The following is a 23496-nucleotide window of genomic DNA, read 5'->3' on the forward strand; positions in this document are numbered from 1 at the left end:
TAGATGGGGGGGGGAGATATGTTATATACAAATCCCTCTGCACAATCGTTTGGTGAGTTCTTATATTTCCAAACCAGCTATAATGTAAAATTTAACCACTTTAAAAAGGCGATAGGAATATGTGTGTGTGTGTGTGTGTGTGTGTGTGTGTGTGTGTGTGTGTGTGTGTGTGTGTGTGTGTGTGTGTGTGTGTGTGTGTGTGTGTGTGTGTGTGTGTGTGTGTGTGTGTGTGTGTGAAATGGCTGTCTGAAAAGCTGATTGGATGATCTGTTGAAGCTGGTTCTCAAATTCTAAGGCTATGAGTGATGGAAAAAATAGTATGTGATAGGGACAATGGGGATAAAAATATCACGTGAAGAAGAGTTTGAGAATCAGCTTTGATTCTCACACCTTCAGCTCAATGCAAGTAGCACAATCGGAAGGCCAACGATGCTTTCCGATTGAAAGCCACCTTGGTTTAACTTCTGTTTAGATGAACGAACTATTTTTACGTCATTTTCAACAGAGAGAGAGAGAGAGAGAGAGCGTTAGATGGCCTCATACGGAGTTTTTATTCTGGAAAATCGGCATTTTAACCTCGGAAAATAAACACACAAACAAACGAATGCTGTTAGCAGGCAATCGCTGGCGTTTGGTTGAAAGTGAGATGAATAACTAAGCCCGAACTCCATTCAGAAAAGAAGATTTGATTGTTCATGGAGTTTAAGTAAAAGTTTGATCCAGTTGTTATATAGAATAAATATAAAAATACATAAATGAACAAGTAAATAATATATAAAAGCCTCCATAATTGTTTGTTTTTAAGAAGCCCTTTAGATGGAAAGACTTGAGTTCGAATCACGTGTTGGACGTTGAAAGAACCGGTCTCATACTGACGGAAGGTTTTTTTTCCTCCCTTTAACATTCTGTTGGTTGAGGGGGTTTTCATTCCCCAACCACTAGAGTCGGTCAGTAGAACAGATGTAACTTACAAACAAATATTTAGGCTTAAGAATAACCATCTTTTCCTAAAATTATGGTTACGAAAACCAGTCTGGGCTCTCTCTCTCTCTCTCTCTCTCTCTCTCAGACAGTAGCTGAAAGGCCATAAAAAAAAAAAAAAAAACAGTTTGTCGTGGGTGCTATTAAAATAGGTCTAAGGTCTCCTGCAGACCGTCCCCAGATTTTAACTGCAAAAAAAAAAAAAAAAAAAGAACTGTTGACTTAATTGGTGCGAGGTTATTATCTCAGTTAGGCCTTTTCCCTAAGATGCTTCTACAAATAGCCTTCTTAGATCACTGGAGGGTTGCCGTCATTTCGGAGTGGTGCTTCAAATGACATCATGTTGTCCTACGCTGGTGTCTTATGGTCTTTTTGCACGGGTGACCAAACCTGCAGTGGCCCATTGATAGAGGTTAACGGCACAGTTTGCCTACGGATGACCTTACCCCCATTTCTGTCTAGCATACCCCTCATCTAATTGATTCCGTGGCGCCTAACTACTGTAACCTGACCCAGGTAGTAGATGTCCAAGGACAAAATAGCTCTTTCTCGGACTGCTTCAAGAAAAACATTAAAAGAATCGGGCGGCTCCAGTACGGAGACACATTTTAATGCTCACAAATATCGGATAAATGGAATAGAGCAGCCACCAGATGGGTGCAAAGACCGGACATCAGGAAAAGAGAGCTTACATCATGAACGACCATTAGGCCTAATTCGTTAAACTATGGGTGCACTTCGGATTTAAAAGTTCTTTTGAAAAAGCAAAAACACTAGTCTGGAAGACCATTGAAAGGATCCCCTCCATTTGCTACATATATGCTAATTATTAATGGCGTCTGTGTCTACTGTCGGCCGCGTCGCCTAGTACCGCTTCAATGGATGCTAACTTTTCTAGGTAGAGCGTTAGTAATCCAGGAACCTTTGCTCGTTCGTCTCTGCCCGCTAACGCCTAGTGAACAGTGACCGACAGCTATCTCGTGATGTACGCAAAGTCGGCACAGAGAGAGAGAGAGAGAGAGTTCTACGGTGGTAGGTTCTTAAGTTACAGGCGTTAGGCGCCAGTCTTTCTTGAAGCTTTTCTGCCGACAATTTCAAACAAACGTAACTGTACTTCTTGGGGTCTCTGTTTCGAGAAATACCGCAAAGGAGTGGTAAAATAAGAATTTTGAGTTTGTGGTGACCCTTCAAGGAGAATCGTATTAAGAATTGATCCTTCAATGTTATAATAACATGGATGCAGATATAGGAAACAGACTGCGTATACTAGTAACGAGTGCTCACATACAAATAAACATTGGAGACAAATGAAAGCTGTTTTCCAGTTGTCGGTAGTAAGTTAACAGTTCTAAGGAATAACGCAGGAAATAGCGAAATAGAATGCATGGCCTGACTCCTTACTATTTACGGTTGTTTGAAATGAATGTATGAACAAAAGTCTGTTCACAGTCGTTTTTTTTTTTTTTTTTTTTTTATAAGCGTAATTGTGTCCTGCATAACTAGAGTTAATGTATTACGAGTAATATTCACTGTTTCAATGTTCAACAATGGCAACTGACATGTTAAATTTGCTTGTGTTTGAATTTTAAATTGTTAGAAACATACCAGTTCATTGGCTTTCACCGTTCAGCATTGCCAACAATTGGCACGTGCTAGAAATCAACTTGTTATAAAAAAAAAAAAAAAAAAAAAAAAAAAAAAAAAAAAAAAAAACCGTGAATCAGAAACATATTGTTAGTTTCTATTCTAATAATATTGTGCATCAAATAATGAAATAACATAAGCATAAGAATTCAATATTTTTTTTTTTAAAAAAAAAGTTCCATCTGTATGTTATAAAGCGAGTCGATTTTTGTCTCTATTTTTATTGTCGTTCTATGAGAATGGGGATATTCTAGACAGAGTAATAAGTCAGCAACGCTGGGAAGTCTGCCAACTAGAAGGGAGATTTTGGCTTAATCAACAGAGAGAAAGAGAAAGAGAGAGAGATCCGCGGTATGTGGATTCCGCCGAAGGTTACATAGTAAACAGTATGTTATTACCTTCCTGTAGTTCGTTTAATGGCAAGTTGAATCTTCCAGGTAATGACTAAGGGAGGGCGTAACAGGTTTTTAAAACACGTGGTTAAGTCTGTAATGGGTAAATGCTACTTATTGTATTCTGCAAGATAGATGGTGGTACTGGAAACTTAACACTGGTTAGCGCAGTGATGAAAGCTACAAATAGAAAGATCGATGTGGGGTCTGCAGTTGCATAAAGATTGCCAGCGAGGTGTTTAAATAGATAAACATTCCGATTAAGCTAAATACTGGGCGAACTGGATCATTTGATCCTATCGAAACAATGCATTGTAGGGCGGAAATTATAAAGGAGAATATAACTTCAAAACTTGCGATGAATCTTTGGTCAATTACGATTAGATAGAAAGAATAAAAAGAGAATAAACCAAATTCAGAAATATACATTGAAATTTCAACTCTATAAACTGTCCTCAGCCTTAGGATGACCCCACTCTTGTAACCTCAATTTTTAATAATACTTTTAAGACCACAGCGTCATTACACTAGAAGTCTACAAAAAATCTAGGCGGCGCTGCACTGCTCAATATTTACATGAAGCGCTACCTGCCGATTTCAATTTGATATTTAGTTTTCAGATAGCAAGTATTATTAAGGTTTTATAAAAGTACGGAGTTTTAGAGAGAGAAAATTGCAAAACGCACTTACATTATGCAGTTTGTAGTACAGGCCACAGGCATTACACACAGGCTCTCCATTCTGATTCCGTCTCCACAGGGTAGTGGTGGTTGTTTTACAGTTGGCGCAACTTGTGCCCGCACGGCGAGCGGCAGACTGCAAGAGGAAAAAAAAAAAAAAAAGAAATTCAATCTTTAGAAATGGAATGTATCCTAAATATTCCATATATATATTAGAATAATCATATATTAAAACCATTTAGCTACGATTGTGTTGCTATAGGAGATGCAAAGTTTCAGTTTTCAAATATTGGTCTATTAGTCATTTTTCAATACTCGTTGTTCAGTAAAAATATGTAAGCTACTCATGTTTATAACGTACGTAATACTATATGACGTAACAATGACAACAAGTTGACGCGTATTTGAGTTTGCCAGTTGGAAATCTAATAGTTAAAACCACGTGGCTCAACAACAAAAAGAAAAAAAAAAAGTTGTCAGTTTCTACGTGCTAACATAATATATAAGCTTTTATTCACAAAAACACCGACGTATGATTTTTTTTTTTATTTCAATACCATTCACTTTACGTACTTAACAGTGTTAAAAATATTTCTTCATCGCATTCTACTAACCTAACACCTCCATATTTTAAAATCCACTTTATTGTGTGAAAATACAATTGCCTTAATTCTCGGAGATACAGAAAGAGCAAGTAAAATAAGGTTAGTTGCCAAGTTATTCGCTAGATAAAACCTGCCTTCTCGCGAAATCTGGAGAATATCAAAACTTCATGATGACCCGAGAACAATGCTACTAATGTGAAAGGGAGGGGCATAGGAGGAAGTCATTACTTTATTGAAACTCCATACAGCGGTTTTCCATTTCGAAGAATTTACCTCGCTGGCAAAATGTGTGTGTGTGTGTGCAACCGCATTAGCACAAGAACCGATGAGGGTTGGTTGCGGCGGTAGTATGGAGGTCAGGATCTAAATAAACTTAAAATTAAGACGGTGAGGGAGGAAAAGATTATATAAAGTAAATAACAGGGGATGTGGCTCGCTCGGCACACTAGCTAAACAGGTGTGGTTCTATTCTTTAATACTCCCTAAAGGAAAATAATGTCTAAGAAGACTTACTTAAGATATTTAAGGCTACACAATGCGTTAAATACGTTCGTTACTTCGTGGCGAGGAGGGGGGGATGAAAGCGGGGGGTGAGATATACGATAAAGTGTGAAACAGAAGACAACGTGCATTTGTTCCCACTGATTTGTAATGAACCGCTAGCGCAGGGATTATTCTTTAAATATACTGACAGTGACATAAGTGCGTGCTATTAGAACACACACACACACACACACACACACCGTGGAACCTCTTACTACCGGTTTTGTTGTAATAGCGAACTGAATCTGCAAAGTGCAGTTCAGATTAATGATGCTATCAAGGTGTAAACAGTGGATGCACCGTACGGAGACAAAAGATGGGAATCAGAATATAATAAATGTGTCTGGTTTGACTTAAATAAGTCTATTGAACTAGTCGATATTTTTATTTGTGGATTAGTAGTGAAGGAAAATGTAATATACGTCATATAATCGAAACAGCGTTATAAATAAATAAATAAAACAGAATACACGGGATTGATGGATGTGGCTTACGTCTCCCATTCTTTATGGACTACTGCTGGATAACTATCCAGGTTTTCTCCAGGCAACCTGATGAATATTTCGTGTAATGTACATAAGGGGTCGTCTATAAATTATGCTATGCTTTTAAGACAAATGGAAGATCAATCTATTATTATAGTAGGTCTAGAATCCGTTGTTGATATGGCTGTATGGGGAATATAGTTACGTAATTTATGTACGGTCCCTAATGACAATTGTGACCATGTTAGTCTAGTTTTTCAATTAGACTTCAGTTCAACTGGATATCAATGACGTCTCTGTGGTGTCTTCAGTAGAATGACAAGTGCTGACACGCAGATCCGTTAGGAGCACGTGGAGCAATTTTAGTTCTTTTTTTTTATTTTCAATAAATATTAAGTCGTCTTAGACAGAAGTGGAGGAGGATTTCTCCTTCCACAAAACTAAAAAATCGGTCGGTGAACACACGCAGATAGATATAATGCAACAAATGGATTTACTATCCTTCTAAAGTCTCTTCTTGATTCAGCGATTTCAGTCAGTCAGTTATTTATTTATTTATTTATTATTTTTATATATGAAATTTGATATCTGAGTTAGAAGTTGTATATTGTTTGTATTTAATAACATCAATGATTGAATACTGGAGGTGTACTAGACCTTATATCGGCTCCAGATTGCTGCAAAACGCATCTTTAGTTATTCAGGTTTTCTTCTATATTTGCATCCCCAATCGCAGATTGTTCAAGGTAGATTAAACGCCCGATGTTTGTGATCGATTTCATTGTATATTCAAAGGCCGATTTTTCTGTTTTGAGGAGGTGAAAAAACGTAGCTCCAAGAAAGACAAATCCTGCTATTGTCATATGAAATCAGATAACTCATTTTCTGTTGAAAAATAATAAAATCCAGGAATATGTGTACACGAGGCGTCGTTTTTCCGACTGCACTACGGACCATGTTCTTACTCTATCTAGCAACGCAAATATTCCGAAATGGAATACGAAACAAGATTAGCAATTAAGATGAAAAGCCAAACGGCTATATTTTCTGGCAAAGTTAGTTAAATTAAGCCTTGGTGTTGTACTACCAAGTGGTCACTTACGCTTGGATTCGCCGATAGTTCTTCAGCATGAAACTCGTAGATCGTAGTTTTCGATCTTAGAGTTTCGCATACTGGCTGTAAAATAATAAGGGATTTTTATCCCCTTAAAAAGATTAGCAATATTCTACCATTGAGAATTATAAGATACATATAATCCCTTGATGATAAATTAAAATCGAAATTAATGTCGCATGAAGATCATCTCACTTGAGGGAATTTAACAATCTCTAGGAGATGAGAAATGTTTGTAGTGACCGGTTACAAAATGCGTGCGTATGTGTGGGGGGGGGGAGACACGAAAATGCTGCTGTGGATGGACCCGACAGAGCTTATATATGTCAAAATAAATTATATACATATATGGTTTGATATATAGGTTGATAGTTCCAGTAGTTTTTCAAATGTTCTGACTTTGAACTGAAAATTTGATATGTGACATCATCAACAATAGCATCCGACAGAAGAAACTGCAAGATCGCCTGCAGTTAAAAAAAAAAAAAAGTACAAATAGAGAAGCTGTTGTATAGTGAAACCTTTCTTGAATAACTTCATCTTTCAATTAGAAAAAGACATTCAGGAAAGGAGTTAAAAAAGAAGAACCGTCAGAGCACATTCTAGATGAAGTTGTCATCCGGAAACTGATAAAAAAAAATCAAAAAAAGAAAAAAAAGGAAAGGTGAATACCGTAGAATCTCAGATGCCACTTCGAAGAAGTAAAATGAACAACAAGAATCCCCCCCCCTCCATAAAAGGATTTTTTTTTCTCTCTTTCCTTGTATCCCCCCCTGCGTGTTGGTTTTGACATTCCTCATTGTTGACGACAGAGCCACAGTCTAATAGAAACGCTGGCCTGTTCCCGTATTCACGCGACAGCTAGCTTTGTACCCTCCTAACTAGTTTGCACAGAATACATCTGCTTAACCAATCACGTACGTGACAGGACAATAGCTCCTGTCCTGACACTATCCATGTTTTACAAATGCTCGTCTTCTAATCTGGTACAGAATGGGAGTACCGAGATCTAGCTTCTGACATGGCTGGGGGACACTCAGACCGATCGGCGGCAGACGTAGCAGCGGGGAGTAGTTAAGCATTGTAAGGCGCTGTGCATTTCCTGCGGAAAAATCCTTACAAATCCCACAGTGGACGAGGAGTCAAAATCATTATGACTTAGGATTACAGCTGTGCCGTCTCAAACTTTAACGGGTGCTGTGGGAAGAAGGGAAGCACTCGTGATTATACGAGATGCTTTCGCTTTTAGCAGACCGCGGGCGCCGCGATAGAATGATTAGGACTTGGGAGTTTTGTTTCTTGTCTCCGGAAAAAAACAGTTCTCCGTGTGGTTTGCATTACACGTGTGAAGATTTCTGTCCGAATGGCAAATGATATCTGTATCAGTCTGTTTCGATGGAGTTCAAAGAAAGTATTTCCGCAAGGATGAATTAGTTCCAAGACGGATTTATTATCTTGTGGTGACGGCAGCGTGCACTCTTACCATAGAGATGCTCCCATACAATGGAATTTTCTAAATCTAGTCAGTCTTTCATCTATTGATTTGTTTTTAATAGTTCGTAAAATAAATTTAGCCTTGAAAAATAAAATTGTAATTTTATCAGAAGGTTTATAAATCCAATGAAATATTATTCTAACCATTTCTATAATAATTCACTGTTGTCAAACAATTTTAGTAATAGAACAAACCAAGTTTTGACCACTGCTACTGAAATAAATCCGGCAAATTGACTACTAATACAGCAGCTAATTGTATTTTGACTATTGTTGCAGAAATGAAATGTGCTAATTGTTGCTACAGAAATGAAATGTACTAATTGTTGCTACAGAAATGAAATGTACTACGATAATTATTGTAGTTCCTTTCATTGTACTACAGATGAATGTAGCAACTGTAACAATAAAACACACTGTATTTTACCGTTACTTCAACTGCCTGAAATTTATACTACAATGAAAATGTTTTTATGAATCGTCGATTTCATTGAAAAAAATCTACATTTCAATTATTATTCGCAACAATGGAATTTTCGTGAGATTTTGATATTTGTGGCAGAATTCTGTAACAATAAAAAATGATCGTTTGTCAACAATTCTAAGTTGCATGACGTTTTATTATTGTTGCAAACACGACAATAACATCTCGCTCTGCTGTTTTGAATAAAATTACTACCACGAAAAGCGCGTCATATAAATAAATAGTCATAATTCGGTCTATTACAGCGTATTTTGTTTAAGTTGAAAAGTTTTAAAAAGTGGATGGTGGTAAAGGAGAAAAGGAAGAAAGACAGCCGCTGTTGATTTGAATTCGAAGCAACTAAGACTAGGAGTTAATTACATACTGCAAATGTTGTTGTTGATTTAATAGTTACTTCAAATTTACATCACTATTTTCGTTGTTCCCAACAGCTCGTACGTGCATACATCAGAACATTACAGCATTAAAAACTCCCTATACCGTATCATACAGGAATTGGCAAGCAGGAATTTGCAAAGCGTCTATCAGATGGCCAGTCTTTATGGCCATCAGATAATCCACATCCGTTATCCGAGGCGTAACTTCCCTTCACGTGATCAAACGATAGTGACGTTTTGCACGATAGCCTGTTTAGTATTACTGGAAATCTTTTCCAACACCATCAGTAGAACGATAGGGTTCAAACATCACATCCGCATCACCATTTACAGTACTTCCGACAGGTGGAGCCACTATACATATATTGAATGTTCCCATGAGGTCGAAGAGAATTACTATTGAAAAGACATTCTGAAGGAACTGTATTTGAAATGCTCACGGCATCAAATTAATTTATATTTTTTTCTTAGCAAGAACCTTAAGAACAAATATGCAAATATATAACAAAGGAACATAATACGCAAGAAATTTTTATATTACTTTAATTTTCCTCCGGTATCCAACAGACTCAAGAGAAATCGTTTACTTTAAGATTGTCTTATGTAGCCTCGCATTAGACAGTTATTGACCTGATTCAATAACAGGCAAACTGTTATTAGCCTGTATCGATTCAAACATTGAGAACGCTAACAGTGAGACACATTGTAAACCAGTATTGGTGGAGGTCAAGGTGGAGTTCACCCTTACACGAAAGGCCGTACGTCTGTAGTACCAGGCAGTCGTAGGTGGTAGATGATTTTCATCTCGGATACGATACGATCCCGTGCTTATTCGAAGTCTGAACCTGACCATATTTGAACTTTGGAGTGCAGATCCGGCTTTTTTATTTCTTTCTTTGCCATTTTTTCTACCATAATAGGAATGATGTCTTTCTTTTAAAGGGCGTCATGGCAGGTTTCGAAATCCGTTCCGTTTTGAGAGTAAAGCTTTAAACCGGATCTGCAGACCGGAACGTTAAATACGTACCAGACTGGACCAATCCTAATTATGTTTTAGAAGGCTAGAAAATTAGTTTGCAAATATTCTCTCTCTCTCTCTCTCTCTCTCTCTCTCTCTCTCTCTCTCTCTCTCTCTATCAAATTAAGACTGTTACTTCGTCCCACGATGGAAATAAGCTCCCCAGTTCAGGTACACGAAGAATATGGCACTAAACAACTCCCCTTTATTGAAGACAAATAGTTTTATGTTACACACTTATGTCAACGTAGTCTTTCTGTTTGGCAAATTTTTGATTGAAGAGCGATCGAGTATAATAACGGGGTTGGAAGTAACCTACTGGGTCTCGGTTTGTTTATTAAGTCACTTATTTTTCCGTTTGTGTGTGTGTGTGTGTGTGTGTGTGTGTGTGTGTGTGTGTGTGTGTGTGTGCGTGCGTGCGTGCGTGCTACTACATATCAATCCCATAATTTCATATGCGTGACCTCCTTTTCAATCTTGACTAAGACTATTTTAATTTACGAACTTCTAAACTACATTCTTAAAATAAACCTGTGATCTTACGTCACAAAATGGATCACTTAACTTCTTTTCGCCCTCCGATTTTTCCCTAATAAGTTTGCCGAGGCATTTGGATGATTATATTAATGCTAATTTTTTTTTATTGGCAAAAGCGACCTGAACTGTCTTCAAAATACTTTCCATAGGCTATTATTACACAATTTTTAACACATGTTTTGAGATTGGTTAAACTCTGTTTTGACTGAAAAGGCCTAGAATATTTTTTGCGTAAAATGAGATTCGAACTCACATGTTTCCAAACGAAAGACACCTTAACCTTCATTCGAACGATGAAGAAGTTATTTCGGATAGGCAAAATAAAACTATAGATTTTGTTACATCTCCGACGAGTTGTGACATTTTTTTTCCGACAATAATTTGCTTAGCCAAAACAAAATGTTTTAATAGTTTTTAACAGCACGTGCGTTTGCATCGTGCTGTTAAAGAAACATAGTACTCAATGTCTTTTGCGATCTTGTCTGGAAATCCCCATAAATATAACTTTCATTATAAATCGAATTGAAGGGAATCTTCCTATAATTTAATGCTTCGTATTTCCTCGTATTATTCTCAGATGACTTCAACAATGAAATTTTCAACAATTATTATCATTGATGGACGAAATTAATTTATCACTAATTTCAATACGCTTACCCCAAAATCATTTTTAAAACGATCTAAAGAGAAAAATTTGTATCTTGGAGAAAGTATAAAATCTTTGTCAAAAATACAGTTTTATCTCCTCTTCCTCAATAAATAAATAAAGAAAGAGTGATTTTTAGGCTAACTATGTAAAAAAATAATTTTAATGGTAAGGATTTTTTTTACATTTCCACCAGGATTTCCACCTCGCATGTTGAAGGCTTCCTAAATAATCACTATCCTCCAGGTGAAAAAAAAAGTTCTTGAAGCCTTATTATTTTTTCAGTTTAAATCAATCTCATACACGAAAGGTTCTGAAATCATAGTATAGCACCGTGTGTGTTTGCGTGTGGTAGAGGATTCAATCTTGAGAATCAATCTTTTTTTTTTTTTTTGCTATTTTTTTTGTAGGTTTTTATACCGAGGGTGGGAAGACAATTCCAAAGAACAGAAGTTGTGGTGATAAAAGAAGATATGAGGATATCGGCTAGCTTGTTACCCTGAATTTTTATTTTTTTATTTTTTTTATTTATCTTTAGCGGAATGTGAAAAAATGATTATGGATGTCAATTGGGTGGAACAACGTACAAGTACAAGTACAAGAAAATGCATCAGAGAGAAACATGCCATCCGTGATAGAAAGCGAATGGAATCGGTAACAGACCAACGCAGAACATCTAGAATGTTATTTTTTTTTTTAAGATTTTTTGTAGGTTTGGGAAGAGGCGTTCTGAATCAGGCTAGATTTGCGATTTACATAAAGTGAGAAGTTTTCCAGAGCAAAAGTAGTCCTTCCCACAGAATTAAGAGAGTTAAGTTGGGTTAATTTTTTTGGAATTAACTGCTAAAGCTATGAGACCAGTGTATTTATGTTTTTTAATCAGGTGTGTTCTCTGGCAGGTTTGCCTGTTTTGCGAGATGAAAAACTCCCGATTTGAGAGGAAACTCCGCTACCTACACTCTCTGTCCAAAAAGAAACCCAACTTTTCGAACATAAAAGAAACGATTAGCGCCATCTGTTGTATCTTCTTGTTGTCGAAAGCGACAACCTTCGTTAGTGTTGTGTCAACTGTTTATGAGATTTGTTTCATTAGAAGCCGAGTTATAGCCAAGAGTGACAGTGTGTTTTGACGAACGGTCGGAAAATGAGTTTCAAACGGAGCTGCGGTTGACTTTTGTGTTAAACTTGATAAACGTTTTACCGAAACGCATCAAATGCTTCAAAAAGCATACGGTGGTGAATGCTTATCCCGTACTCAAGTTTACGAGTGGTTTCAGTGATTTCAAAATCGTCGTGAGACGCTTGAGGACAACGAAAAGCCGGGCCGTCCAAAAACTGAACTGAGCGAAGTTAACATCCAAAAAGTGCGTGATTTCATCAAAGAAAACCCGAAATCGTCCGTGAGATTGATCGAAGATGAATTGGGGATTCCAAAATCAACTGTGCACAACATTTTGACCCGATAGTTTGGACCTTCGTAAATTGAATTCGCGATTTGTTCCCCACAAGTTGTGGGGAACAAACCGACGACCAAAAAATGTATCGAATTGAACACTGCAAGGACCTCATTAAAACCGCTCGAAAGGACTCAAACTTCCTTGACACGATCGTTACTGGTGACGAAACGTGGTATTTTGAGTATGAGCCCTAAACAAAGCTCTAGAGTGTTGAATGGAGACCACCAGAAGAGGGGCATCCGAAAAAACGTCGCTTGGAGAAGTCAAAAGTAAAGACAATGCTGAATTGCTTCTACTATTCCAAGAGAATTATCCACAAAGAATTCGTTCCGCCTGGCCAAACGGTCAATGGTGAGTTTTATTTCGAAGTTTTGAAGCGATTGATAGAGAATTCGTCGCGTAAGGCATGAATATCGTGACGACCGACCGTTCGTCAAAACACACTGTCACTCTTGGCACTATAACTCGGCTTCTAATGAAACAAACAAATGTCATAAACAGTTGACACAACACTAATGAAGGTGGCCGCTTTCGACAACAAAAAGATACAACAGGTGGCACCACTAGTTTCTTCTATTTTCGAAAAGTTCGGTTTCTTTTTTGGGCAGAAGGTGTACATATGAGACAGCTAAAGAGAAAAATAAATATTCTGGAGGTGGAGGTGATTGTAGATATGGTATATTTTGCACAGCAAAGTAAGTGACTCCGAAATGTAGTCGGTAATATGGATGTACTTTAGTTGAAATGACTTGGATTCGATTCCCATCACATTGTCAAGGAGCATTTATAAGGACCTTTTCGGCTCAAGATGATTTAACCGGTCTCATATGGAGATGGCAAGGTGCTATCCAGAACACTCCGATTTTTCACTGGGTAAGTACTCAAGCTGTATAAAGAAAATACGTAGTTTAGAGCATGCAAGACACTCGTCTCACAACTTTAGTTGTTGGCGATATCTTAACACGTTCATTGCCAATCATGCGATATCACGCGATGCGAGTTCTCACCAAACGGCCGATCACGCGTTATCGCGTGGGCGTCGCTAACTAAATAAAAAAAAAAAATTGGCCACCACACGAAATTCCAATTTTCAGCTTGGCAATGAAAGTGTTAACTACCATCCAGACAACCATGTTAGCCGAGAAGTAATATTTGATCTTAAACAAGAGTTTGGTTATTTTAAAGGGTTATGTTTTGTTTACATTACACACTGGTGTCCAAAAGCTGAGAATGAACTACATTTTTATCTGTATATGAAAAAAAACGTTTCATGACTACAGCTAGATGTGGATATAAATTTATTGCCAGCATACTAATAAATTATACTACACAAAAATGTGTTATAAATTTCGTATAAATTAAACTGCATAACGTATTTGGTAAAAGTTACAAATTTCCTAAGGATGTAGTTAAGGAATTATTGTACGGTGCTTACAGAAAACTACGCGGAGAGACATTTCAGTATGGAATATGTTCACCCTCCCCGAACTGCAATGTGGCTCTCACAACGTCGTACCATTCTTAGCACTAAGAGATTCAGGGTTCTTGAGGCAAACTGGCCCACTCCTCCTTCAGAGTAAGGATAAGGCCTCTTTTTTCTTTTTTTCTTTTTCTGTAGGGGAATTTCGAGAAGCAACGCGTCTCCCTATTGCGTCCAAAACGTGTTTTATGGAGTTGAGATCTAGGGAGCGTTCTGGCCACTCGATTTGATTAATATTCCTAGGTCTCCAGAAGTATCTCCACTGCTCTTGTATACGATGAGTTGAGGATAAAGAGACGAAGACTACAGGATTACTTGTCGCACACTTCTTGCCCCAGTTTGTCGAGATACCCTCGTATACCTGTGCTTCAATGGAGCCGACTTGCAAGCTGACCTGCCGTCAAACTTCTGGAACACATTCCATTGATATAAAACGCTGAACAGAGCCTGGATACAACGCTCTGCGAGATTCCAAACTCGCTGGCAACATCAGTAATTCTGAGGCCTTCTTCAAGCTTTTTAATAATTCTTCCCCGCGTGAAATCATCTAGCTGATGATGTCTTTGAGACATTACAAGACATCCAAGTTTGCAACTTTATTCCTTCCCGAAACGAGTTTCCTTCAAATACAATTCGCTTAGCTCAGCCTTTTGCCTTTTATCCTGTTGAGGGTTACCACGTGACCCCCTTTGAGCGCTATTCGAAAACGTGAACGTGTACCCACGTTCGCGACTCGAAATCGTCAGTTATACAAATTGCCACAAGCTGATTCGTCTGAGTTTGCGATTGCAATCTTCAGAAATAGTGTTCGTCCTTAGGATTTGGACACCAGTGTAGTCGAGTTGGCTGTCTTCAGTTCCACGGAAGAATGTCACGGAGAACTGCATTAAAATTATAGATAACAATAGCAGGTGAGGTGAGGTGAGGTGAGTGAAGTGGGTAAGACTGTTCTGAGTTACGGTAGGAGCAACTAATGCAATGAAGCTAGTGTATTATGGTTTTTAATTGCACGCGACCTTCTGGCTGAAAAACCAAAATTCCCGAGACAAAGAAATACCACGGTCATACAGATCGTCTAACTCACCTAACTCATAGATCGACTGAACTACGGAGGCTCATCAGGTCAGGGAGAGAAAATTATTTTGTAGGAAGACGAGGACATGTAAGGTATCAGAACTCAGACAAATGCTGCGTTACCGAGAAAATTCAGAAGATGAAAAACTTGCTCCCGTGAGTTGCAGTCATTCACAAATAAATTTCAATTTTCGACCACAAACAATATTTCTGGTTGACATTTTTACTTCGCTAAAATCTTATTGCAATTATGTATCACTTCATGTTAAATACTGAATTTAGGTTTATCCAACACAATTGAAAGAAAAGTTCTTCCCAATCGCTGTTAAAAATATTCAACAAAGTATCTTCTTTATATCGGCATGTGTATTACTCCATCGCTTGTACATGTAACTTCAATAAGTATCCAATATACCGATAAAAAGTAGATAAATACAAAGATACTCTAACCCATTACATTCTTCAAAAGAAATGAAAGATTTTTTTTTTTTTTTAGTTTAACTTTTCGAAAATCGGTAGTCTTCACCTTACACTGTTTACGCAGTTCACTGAATTTCTGCGGTGTGCTAGCTAGAGGTAGAGTGATGTTCCCAATCCTAACTGACATTTATTTGTATGTAATTATGTTTATCACATAGTTGATTTTTCTGCCTTGAGGGATTAAAAACCCGATTTTTTGGGAGAAACAAAATCAGCTTTATTTGTTCAATTTAAAAATTAACAACTCATTAATCTGCTGTTAAAAAAGTCGTAAAAATAGCTGCTGTAAAATCGAATCTGTGAGTCTTTCTTCTGCTGATCTAGCGCTATGGACTTACCACAAACATACACACATGCATTTTTATATCATAATTCTTACACACACACACACACACACGCGCACACACACACACACGCGCGCACGCACACACACACACACGCGCGCACACACACACACACACACACACACACACACACACACACACACACACACACACACACACACACACACACACACACACACACATAATGTTCATCTATTTATCTTTTTGCATTCATAGCCGAACGATATATTAAGAAGAAAAATTCCTAATTTTTCGCTGATGAATACCTTAGATACCAAGGCTGTTCTTTATTACTAAATAAGGTTACTTTGGCTCTTTGAATAATTAAAGAGTACAATAATTATCACCAGAAACCCTTCAAAAACTATACAAAAAAGGTAATTTATTAAGACTACCTCATTAAAGAACCGTATGAAGTAAAATTTTTAATTATTTTTAACATATTTCTAAATTTGAGATGATGGTCAATGGTTTAAATGGTAAGCAACAAAATTTAAGACAATTATAGAAATATCTTCGTTTATATACCAACAGAAGCTGTAAGAAAATTAAAAAAAAAAATAAGGACATCCCTTGGAACAAAAAATCTGTCAATGTAAAATAGATGAGGTTGAAGAGACGTAAGCTGTGTTCACAGGATGGGCTGTCAAGTTTCTCAACTGTACACAGCACATTGCACGACCCACGAAGAAAAATGAGGCGGTGTGAAAGCACTACCTTGGAACCATATTTATTGTGCTATTGGTAGTTAGCAGGGAACTGGCTAAGTCAAGATAAGACGCACATAATAGCAGTAGAAAAACATAAGTTGCCTCAAGGGTCCTTTTTATTTCTTTAATCTCTCCGTCTACTCTCCCTACCTAATTACCATACAGGGGTCGTGAGCTTTTCTACTCTAGGGCACAGCCCACATCTCGGGTAGTACCAGGTGAGTTCGGCCCCACTTCAGGGGGATATAATTAGAGGAGTCTAAGCGCGAGAGAGAGAGAACGAAAAATTATCTAGGAAATTAAATGTGGTTTAGTTAAAACAAAACGACATGTTCCGGAATCCGGAAAGGTCGACTTTCAAAAAAAAAAAAAAAAAAAACCATCAGAGAAAATCAAAATTTGGATAGATTGATGGATTAAGAAGAATCAAAGAGCGAGTAATTTATCAAATTTGGAACATCATTTTTTTTTTTGTTGTTTATTTATATACATATCACTCCTACTCGCGAGCAGTTATAAACCCCTAGCGTTATCACTGTGGGCGAGCTAAATTAAATAATTCCGGCGCCTTCCTCTAGAGCCCAAACATGGAACTTTGTAAGCCACTTCATGTTTCTTTCCAATAGACAGGGTGGAGATCTCGCAACGGGCGATGAAATTATCACCGCCCGCTATGAGACGTTTACAAATATCTGTGCCCATGGCGAGATTCAAACCCATAGCCTAGAGAAGCGGAGACACTCTCCACTCAGCCAGGTAAGCTCAGTAATTTGCTATCGTAAGAGAAGCTGAGAGAACGAAAGAAAAATAAAATAAAATTTAAAAAATCGATTTCATACCAACAGTCATTTTCGTGAATATTAAAAGAGATCCAAGAATGTATGGACTTGCTAAAATATTTTTTTTTTTATAAATTACAGTCGAAATTCAACAAAGAAACTCAGTTTGACATTTAGACCCAGTGCTGCTGTCCATTGTGAATCTTCACGCCCTCACAGACTACCTATCAGGTTTCAACCAGTTATTCCACATACACACACGTGAGAGAAGGAGGTGTTAATGCCCGTGCTACCGACAGGTGATAAGTAACTCATCAGCTTACGAAAAGAATAAGTCTGAGTAATCTCTCTATCATAAATTACTCGCTAGTTAAAAGGTGTATGTAATCGGGCGTCAGACGTGATCTACACCATCCCATCATTCCTTAGAGTTGAGACAGTAGATAGATTTACGAGTGGGGAGTTCAATTACGTACACACTTTAGTGTAGCTGTTTGTTGGTTGTAACAATGAGAACAAAATATTCTGATTATGGCAGTCTTCAACAAACACACCCACCCACAGCTGCTTTCTCTGAAGACTTCGTGCAAATTCCTAGGTTGTAATTTATAATTTTTCAATGAAGGACTTTCGCCACTAGCCCTAAATTAGGTTTATTTTGAATAATTGTATAAACTAAGTCATAATGTAAAAGAAATTAGCAAGCTATCGTAAACACTGCATTATGATGTCAGAATGAATTTTTCATTATGACGTCACAATGCCATGGCTGTTTATTGTAAAAGCATTTCTTCCTGTTTGTATGTTATCAAGTATCGTTTATTGTTGTAGCTTTAGACTCATTGTTGTTCTTTCTTTATGACTTCACTGATTTGCAATGTACACAATTAAGAGCTTATAAAACACCAAAAATGTCTATTAGTTATTAAATCACGAGGATAACCGGAAGTGAGTTTTTATTGCTTTTTTCAGAAAGAAACTACATATTGGTACTAGTACGAAGTAACACATAATTTGCTATAAAGAAGACTTTTATTTGCTTATCCTAAACCACGTGACCAAAAATTGAATATCGTGTATAACTATACAAAGGAGATAAGCAGAACGCCATAAAAGTTTTAAGTCTGTAGAAGTTGTAGGCGTCAGGAAAATGTGGAAGTGTGCAGCCACCAGGGTTGCAGGACACCGGAAGTGTATATGGGGTCGTTTAAAATGTCCCTCTTTTACCCAGGCGGAAGTGACTTCCGCACAGCAAGTTGATAACCAACTGTTAGACACTTGCAGTTTGTAACTTCGTTATCTGGGCTTCATAATTACTTGGCTTACATAATGAAGTTTTACTAGGGTACACATGTCGACGGAAGGCACCAAGTAATAGCGTTAAAATGATACCCTTAAAAGCTTTTAGACGAAGTTAGGGGGGAAGGAAGATGATATCGATTTAAGATTACTTGTTTCCTTTTTGCAATATACATAAATCCGCTTGTACACAAAATTTCGAATTCCTGAACACAATTTTGTCCTGCTTGCCTAAAATATTGTTCCTGTACGCTAGTGACAGAGCGATCCTCGGAAATCTGTGTACTGCCAATAAATAAATACGCAACAAAATACGTCATTTGCAAGTAGTGATTTTATAAATCCTGTCTTAATACATAATAGGCTAGCAATCGTAAAAATTCCATTGTGATGTCAGAATTAATTTTTATTATGACGTCACAATGTGATGATTGCTATATGAAATTTATTGCGCGGAAGTGAAATTGATATTGGAGATGTCTATTTTTGCGCTTGATGTTTTCAGCAATCTATTCTAAATAAATTTAAATTTGTTTCGACTTCAAGTTAAAAATTTTAATTCCTACTCGTGTCTAAATGAAGAGAAAAACAGCTCATTCCATTCTCATAACGATCCAGAGGTCAACTTTTGCCCTTGTTTAGCAATCCACAAAATTTTGCTTTATGTGAACATATGAGAAGTTGTTGAACATTTACAGAACGTTAGATCCACCATGTATGAGGAAGGGTTAAGAGTGAAGCGAAAGATTATAAACCTCAAGCTGTTTTATGAAACAGCTGGAGGTTGTAGTCCTTGGGGGGGGGGGGACACTTCGTGAGGAGAGCTGTTCCAGAAAATAGAGGCAGGTGGACTGAAGGAGAAGTGGGAGAGAAGCAGGTTCGATGAATTAGCAGTTGGATGTTGGGTAGCTTTTGCTCGTGTTGTTTATAATTATAGGCTTAGCAGATTAAAAGTTACAAGGCTGACCCTTTGATATTTGCTGAAGAAAAATACGGAGATCGATGCTTAAGGCAATGGTTATGAAGCTCTTGAAATCCGTGAGGTTTAAGCCCTACAAGGTTCGTAAAAGAGCAGGAGGAATAGAATATTATCAGAAAAGTATGAAGAGAGTTTAAAATTAATGAGAGGTAATTTTTGGACAGGATAAAGAGGATCGGCGAGAGAATATGAAGTCGGATGGGGGAGGGAGGGAACAGAAACTCCTGATTGTCGAAGCAATTAGAAGCTAGGAAAACATCTTCCCTGACATGCTGTTAAAGACTAGACAGAAAACCCGCCACCATTTTTTAAAAGATGAACGACAGTGTGGTAATTTGTTGAATCTGCCTCTATGCCATGCTGCATCAAATTCTCTGGAAAGATCACGAACAACAGCATACCTTTCTCCAATCTATTCCAGCACAAGTCCAGAATTAGATGCGGATCAGAAGATCTGTCACAGATCTATTGTGACGGAATCCATAGTATTGGATTGATTGGATGCTTTACCAATCAATCAGTAAATCAGGTTATTTACTGATTGATTGATAAGCATCTACATTGCAAAGAAGTTGATTGTGAAATGACTTTCTCCATGGATAAGTTAAGATAAACACAACGGAACAATATTTGAAGGATGATATTTGTCTCTATTTTTTCCCCCTAACACTTAAATAACTTGGAGAAGAAGAATAATACCAAGAAATCAGCTTTGTCTTTAGGCATGTGTGTGTGTGTGTGTGTGTGTGTGTGTGTGTGTGTGTGTGTGTGTGTGTGTGTGTGTGTGTGTGTGTGTGTGTGTGTGTGTCGTGAGAGAGAGAGAGGGGGGCGAAAAGAGAGCCCAGCAGAAGTTCCTCCCACTGATCTTCGCAAGGGACCAAAAAGCACGACTGCCATTTAAGTAAGAGGTGAATTTTCTTTATTTAGCGCTTTCGAAGTCACATTTGGATTCGTCAATGATAGTTTTGGAGGAATTTGTGTGCTTCAATGTACGCTGAGAACGAAGACGGATTTAAATTACAGTGAGAATGTCTTCATTCCAATATAGATAGTTTTTAACTCGATAAGAACAAGTGATTGGACATGAAAGAGTGAAAACAGCAGCTGAGCATGGAATTAAAGGTTCAGAAATTCGTAATGGGTAATGTGATTCTCGATTTCAATGAAGAAATGAGGTATACAATGCAAAAATTGGAGAATTACATCAGATTTGATGAGCTCATCGATATGTTCACACAGTTAATGGTTCAGCTTGGATGGTATTACCGAAGAGATAACTTACAGTCGTGGGACTACTCAGTCAAGGGAGGAGATCTATTCACTTTTACATGCCATAGCAGTTTAAGGAAAATAAATTTAGATTAATACGAGTAGTCGACATCACCATAAATTTGAATAAACTGTTCGTATTTTAATTTTAATAAAAAGCTTATATATGGAACACGTCTCCACGAGCTTGATTGGCAGACGTGGCAAAATTAAGGAATAAAATCGGTAAAAGCATTGCATGCAGCACGATCAAAAAATTTTCAATAATCTCATTGGTCCTTTGTAATTCTGTATCTACTACAGACTCGGTCATGGATATCGGTCTATCCATGAATTCTACATCTGATGTGCAAAGGCTGACGACATTTTGAACGTCTAGTTCCTGCATCCTCTTTAAATTAAAAGATACTTATTACATGAAATTTGTTGCCAATTCTTTGTGTTAAGAAAATGTACGATGTACTAAATAAATCTGCGATGCATCAGGCAATTTTTTCCCCGTTTTAACGTTCGCTGGATTAGACAAAATCTGGTCAATGATAACATCAGCATCGAACGATAATGATTTTAGTATCAGTATAAAACTTGATACTATTTCAATAAAACTCTCATTTCATAACGTTGCCTTTTGGCAGTTTTATTTTCCAAGAATTTCCCTAATTTCAATTTAATATACGAGATGATATACTCAAGAGTTTCCGGCACTGGCCACAAGTGACGCTATAAGCTGGTAGTACGACTTCCTCTAAGTATTGTTATATTGTCTGATGAATTAATCGCTAGACGCATTATAATTTCCAGTGTTTTCATACACAGTTTAATTGCTCGGTTGTTTATTGTGTTATGCGATTCTAGAACTGAGTGCTTTACATAATTTGATTTTAAACTAGATAAGACCTTTAAAATTCTGCAAACAACTATAATCAAGGAAAGGCCATCATCACCACCGCATCCAAACAAAGTCAGCGAGAACCCGATAACTATTTTCTTTGATGCAAAAGAGTTGTGTATAAAGAATTCGTTCCTGCAGGCAAAACACTCAACTGGTTGGTAGTTTGGTCAGCAAAAAGAGGTTCGGCAAAAAGCGACTGGCTGCTTCATCAGATAATGCTCTAATATACAATGCGCTCTATGTGCAACCCTTTTGGTCAATAACGACATGGCTATAATCTGCCATCCTCCATTCATCTCGGACTTGGATATCTGCGACTTCTTTTCGTTTCTCAAGATAATAACTGTTCAAAGGACGGGTATTTGTGAACTTTATCAGATATCAGAGTAATATAGCAAAAACTAAGTGTATAAATATCCCCCCTTTTTTTATTTTTTACTCCTTTTGGTACAGTCTGGTATAATCTCAAAATACATTATATAGGATATATTATTTTATTATTTCTAGACCAATTAAAATGAACTGTAATTTTCATTTCTTACATTTCTAAGCGAACTGTCTTTCGATACATCACCTACAATTCCAGTCATCACTAATTATCTGATCAGGACCGACATGGGTTTTTGTTTATTTATTTCTTTTTAAACTAAATTATACATTACCAAATAATGAGGGCATATGCTTAACTGAATGCAAATATCTTGACCAAGCGAACGCAGAAAACATGGACGTTGAAAGTCTGGTGTTTCTATGGTAACGCCACGTCATCTCTCCATTGATGCGAACGTCCCTACGAATTTTAACTTCTGCACAAGCAACGTTATTTTCAAAGCTTGAAATTTTAGAGGGTCTATATATAAAGACTGGACCAACTGACAGGGGTAAATTAGTCTCTCTTTATAATCCATCGTGAACAATTTGCATAATGAAGTTTTGCTTCTTTTTCAAGAAACATGGGACTCGTATGACTACATCTGTTAAGGCAAAAACCAAACATTACAGACTGTAAGGCCAAATTGCATGGCGACTTTTTCAAAATAAAATATGCGATAATCGAGACAGACTTTAAAAGAACAGACAGAGTAGAATTGCAATGGCAGGAAAGGTGCACGTGTTGGGCATATGAATATCCTCCTAGGCATGTATAAATGAAAATTTCGTTTTTATAGCATACATAAAGAAATGTTTCAAATATTTCGGTTTTTTCTTAAAGGAAACGCACGCACACACACACACACACACGGAACTACGGTATAAGTAAACCCATTTGCGACACTTGCTGTTGCGATATATTTCTTTGCTATTTCATTTTGCAATCGCTTAGTGGCCAAGCCATTAAATAAGAGACTTGTTCTCTAAGAGTTAAGTACTCCGTTTATGTGACATTACACAGTTACAAATAAAATGTTTCAAATATATCTTTACTGATGCGATTAGTGTTCTTGATTCAAGAAAGTACAACTAACTGCAGAGTACACGTAGCTGCTTTACAAGTTGCAACAAAATCTTCTTATAACATGCATTTGTGGAAACATAGAATACATATGTATTACTTTGCAGGATAACGTTGTATGATGCTGTAACGTTGCATTATACTATATTGTTGCCTGATACTGTAACGTTGTATGATACTGTAGCATAAGAGTCACCATAGCTCAGTCGGTATAAACGGAGTCCTTTGATTGAAAAGACCTGCGTTTGAAAATTTAGTCTAGATTGCACAGAACCTTTAT

The 23496-nt window shown here is 37.3% G+C and overlaps 1 protein-coding gene across 6 annotated transcripts in view; it reads right to left on the reverse strand.

Annotated features, from left to right (window-relative positions):
- LOC150108299 (endothelial transcription factor GATA-2-like) overlaps positions 1-23496 on the reverse strand; it is a 91717-nt gene that overhangs the window by 14636 nt on the left and 53585 nt on the right. For all 6 annotated transcript variants that reach the window (XM_090390683.1, XM_090390682.1, XM_090390685.1 and 3 more), the window contains one exon: positions 3708-3833. In XM_090390683.1, coding sequence (XP_090246809.1) covers positions 3708-3833 — 126 coding nt within the window. The remainder of the gene's footprint in view (positions 1-3707; positions 3834-23496) is intronic.

The sequence above is a fragment of the Typopeltis vanoorti genome, chromosome 3 (genome assembly GCF_054136105.1).
Source record: "Typopeltis vanoorti isolate ZY-2024b chromosome 3, IOZ_Tvanoo_1.0, whole genome shotgun sequence".
NCBI lineage: Eukaryota > Metazoa > Arthropoda > Arachnida > Uropygi > Thelyphonidae > Typopeltis > Typopeltis vanoorti.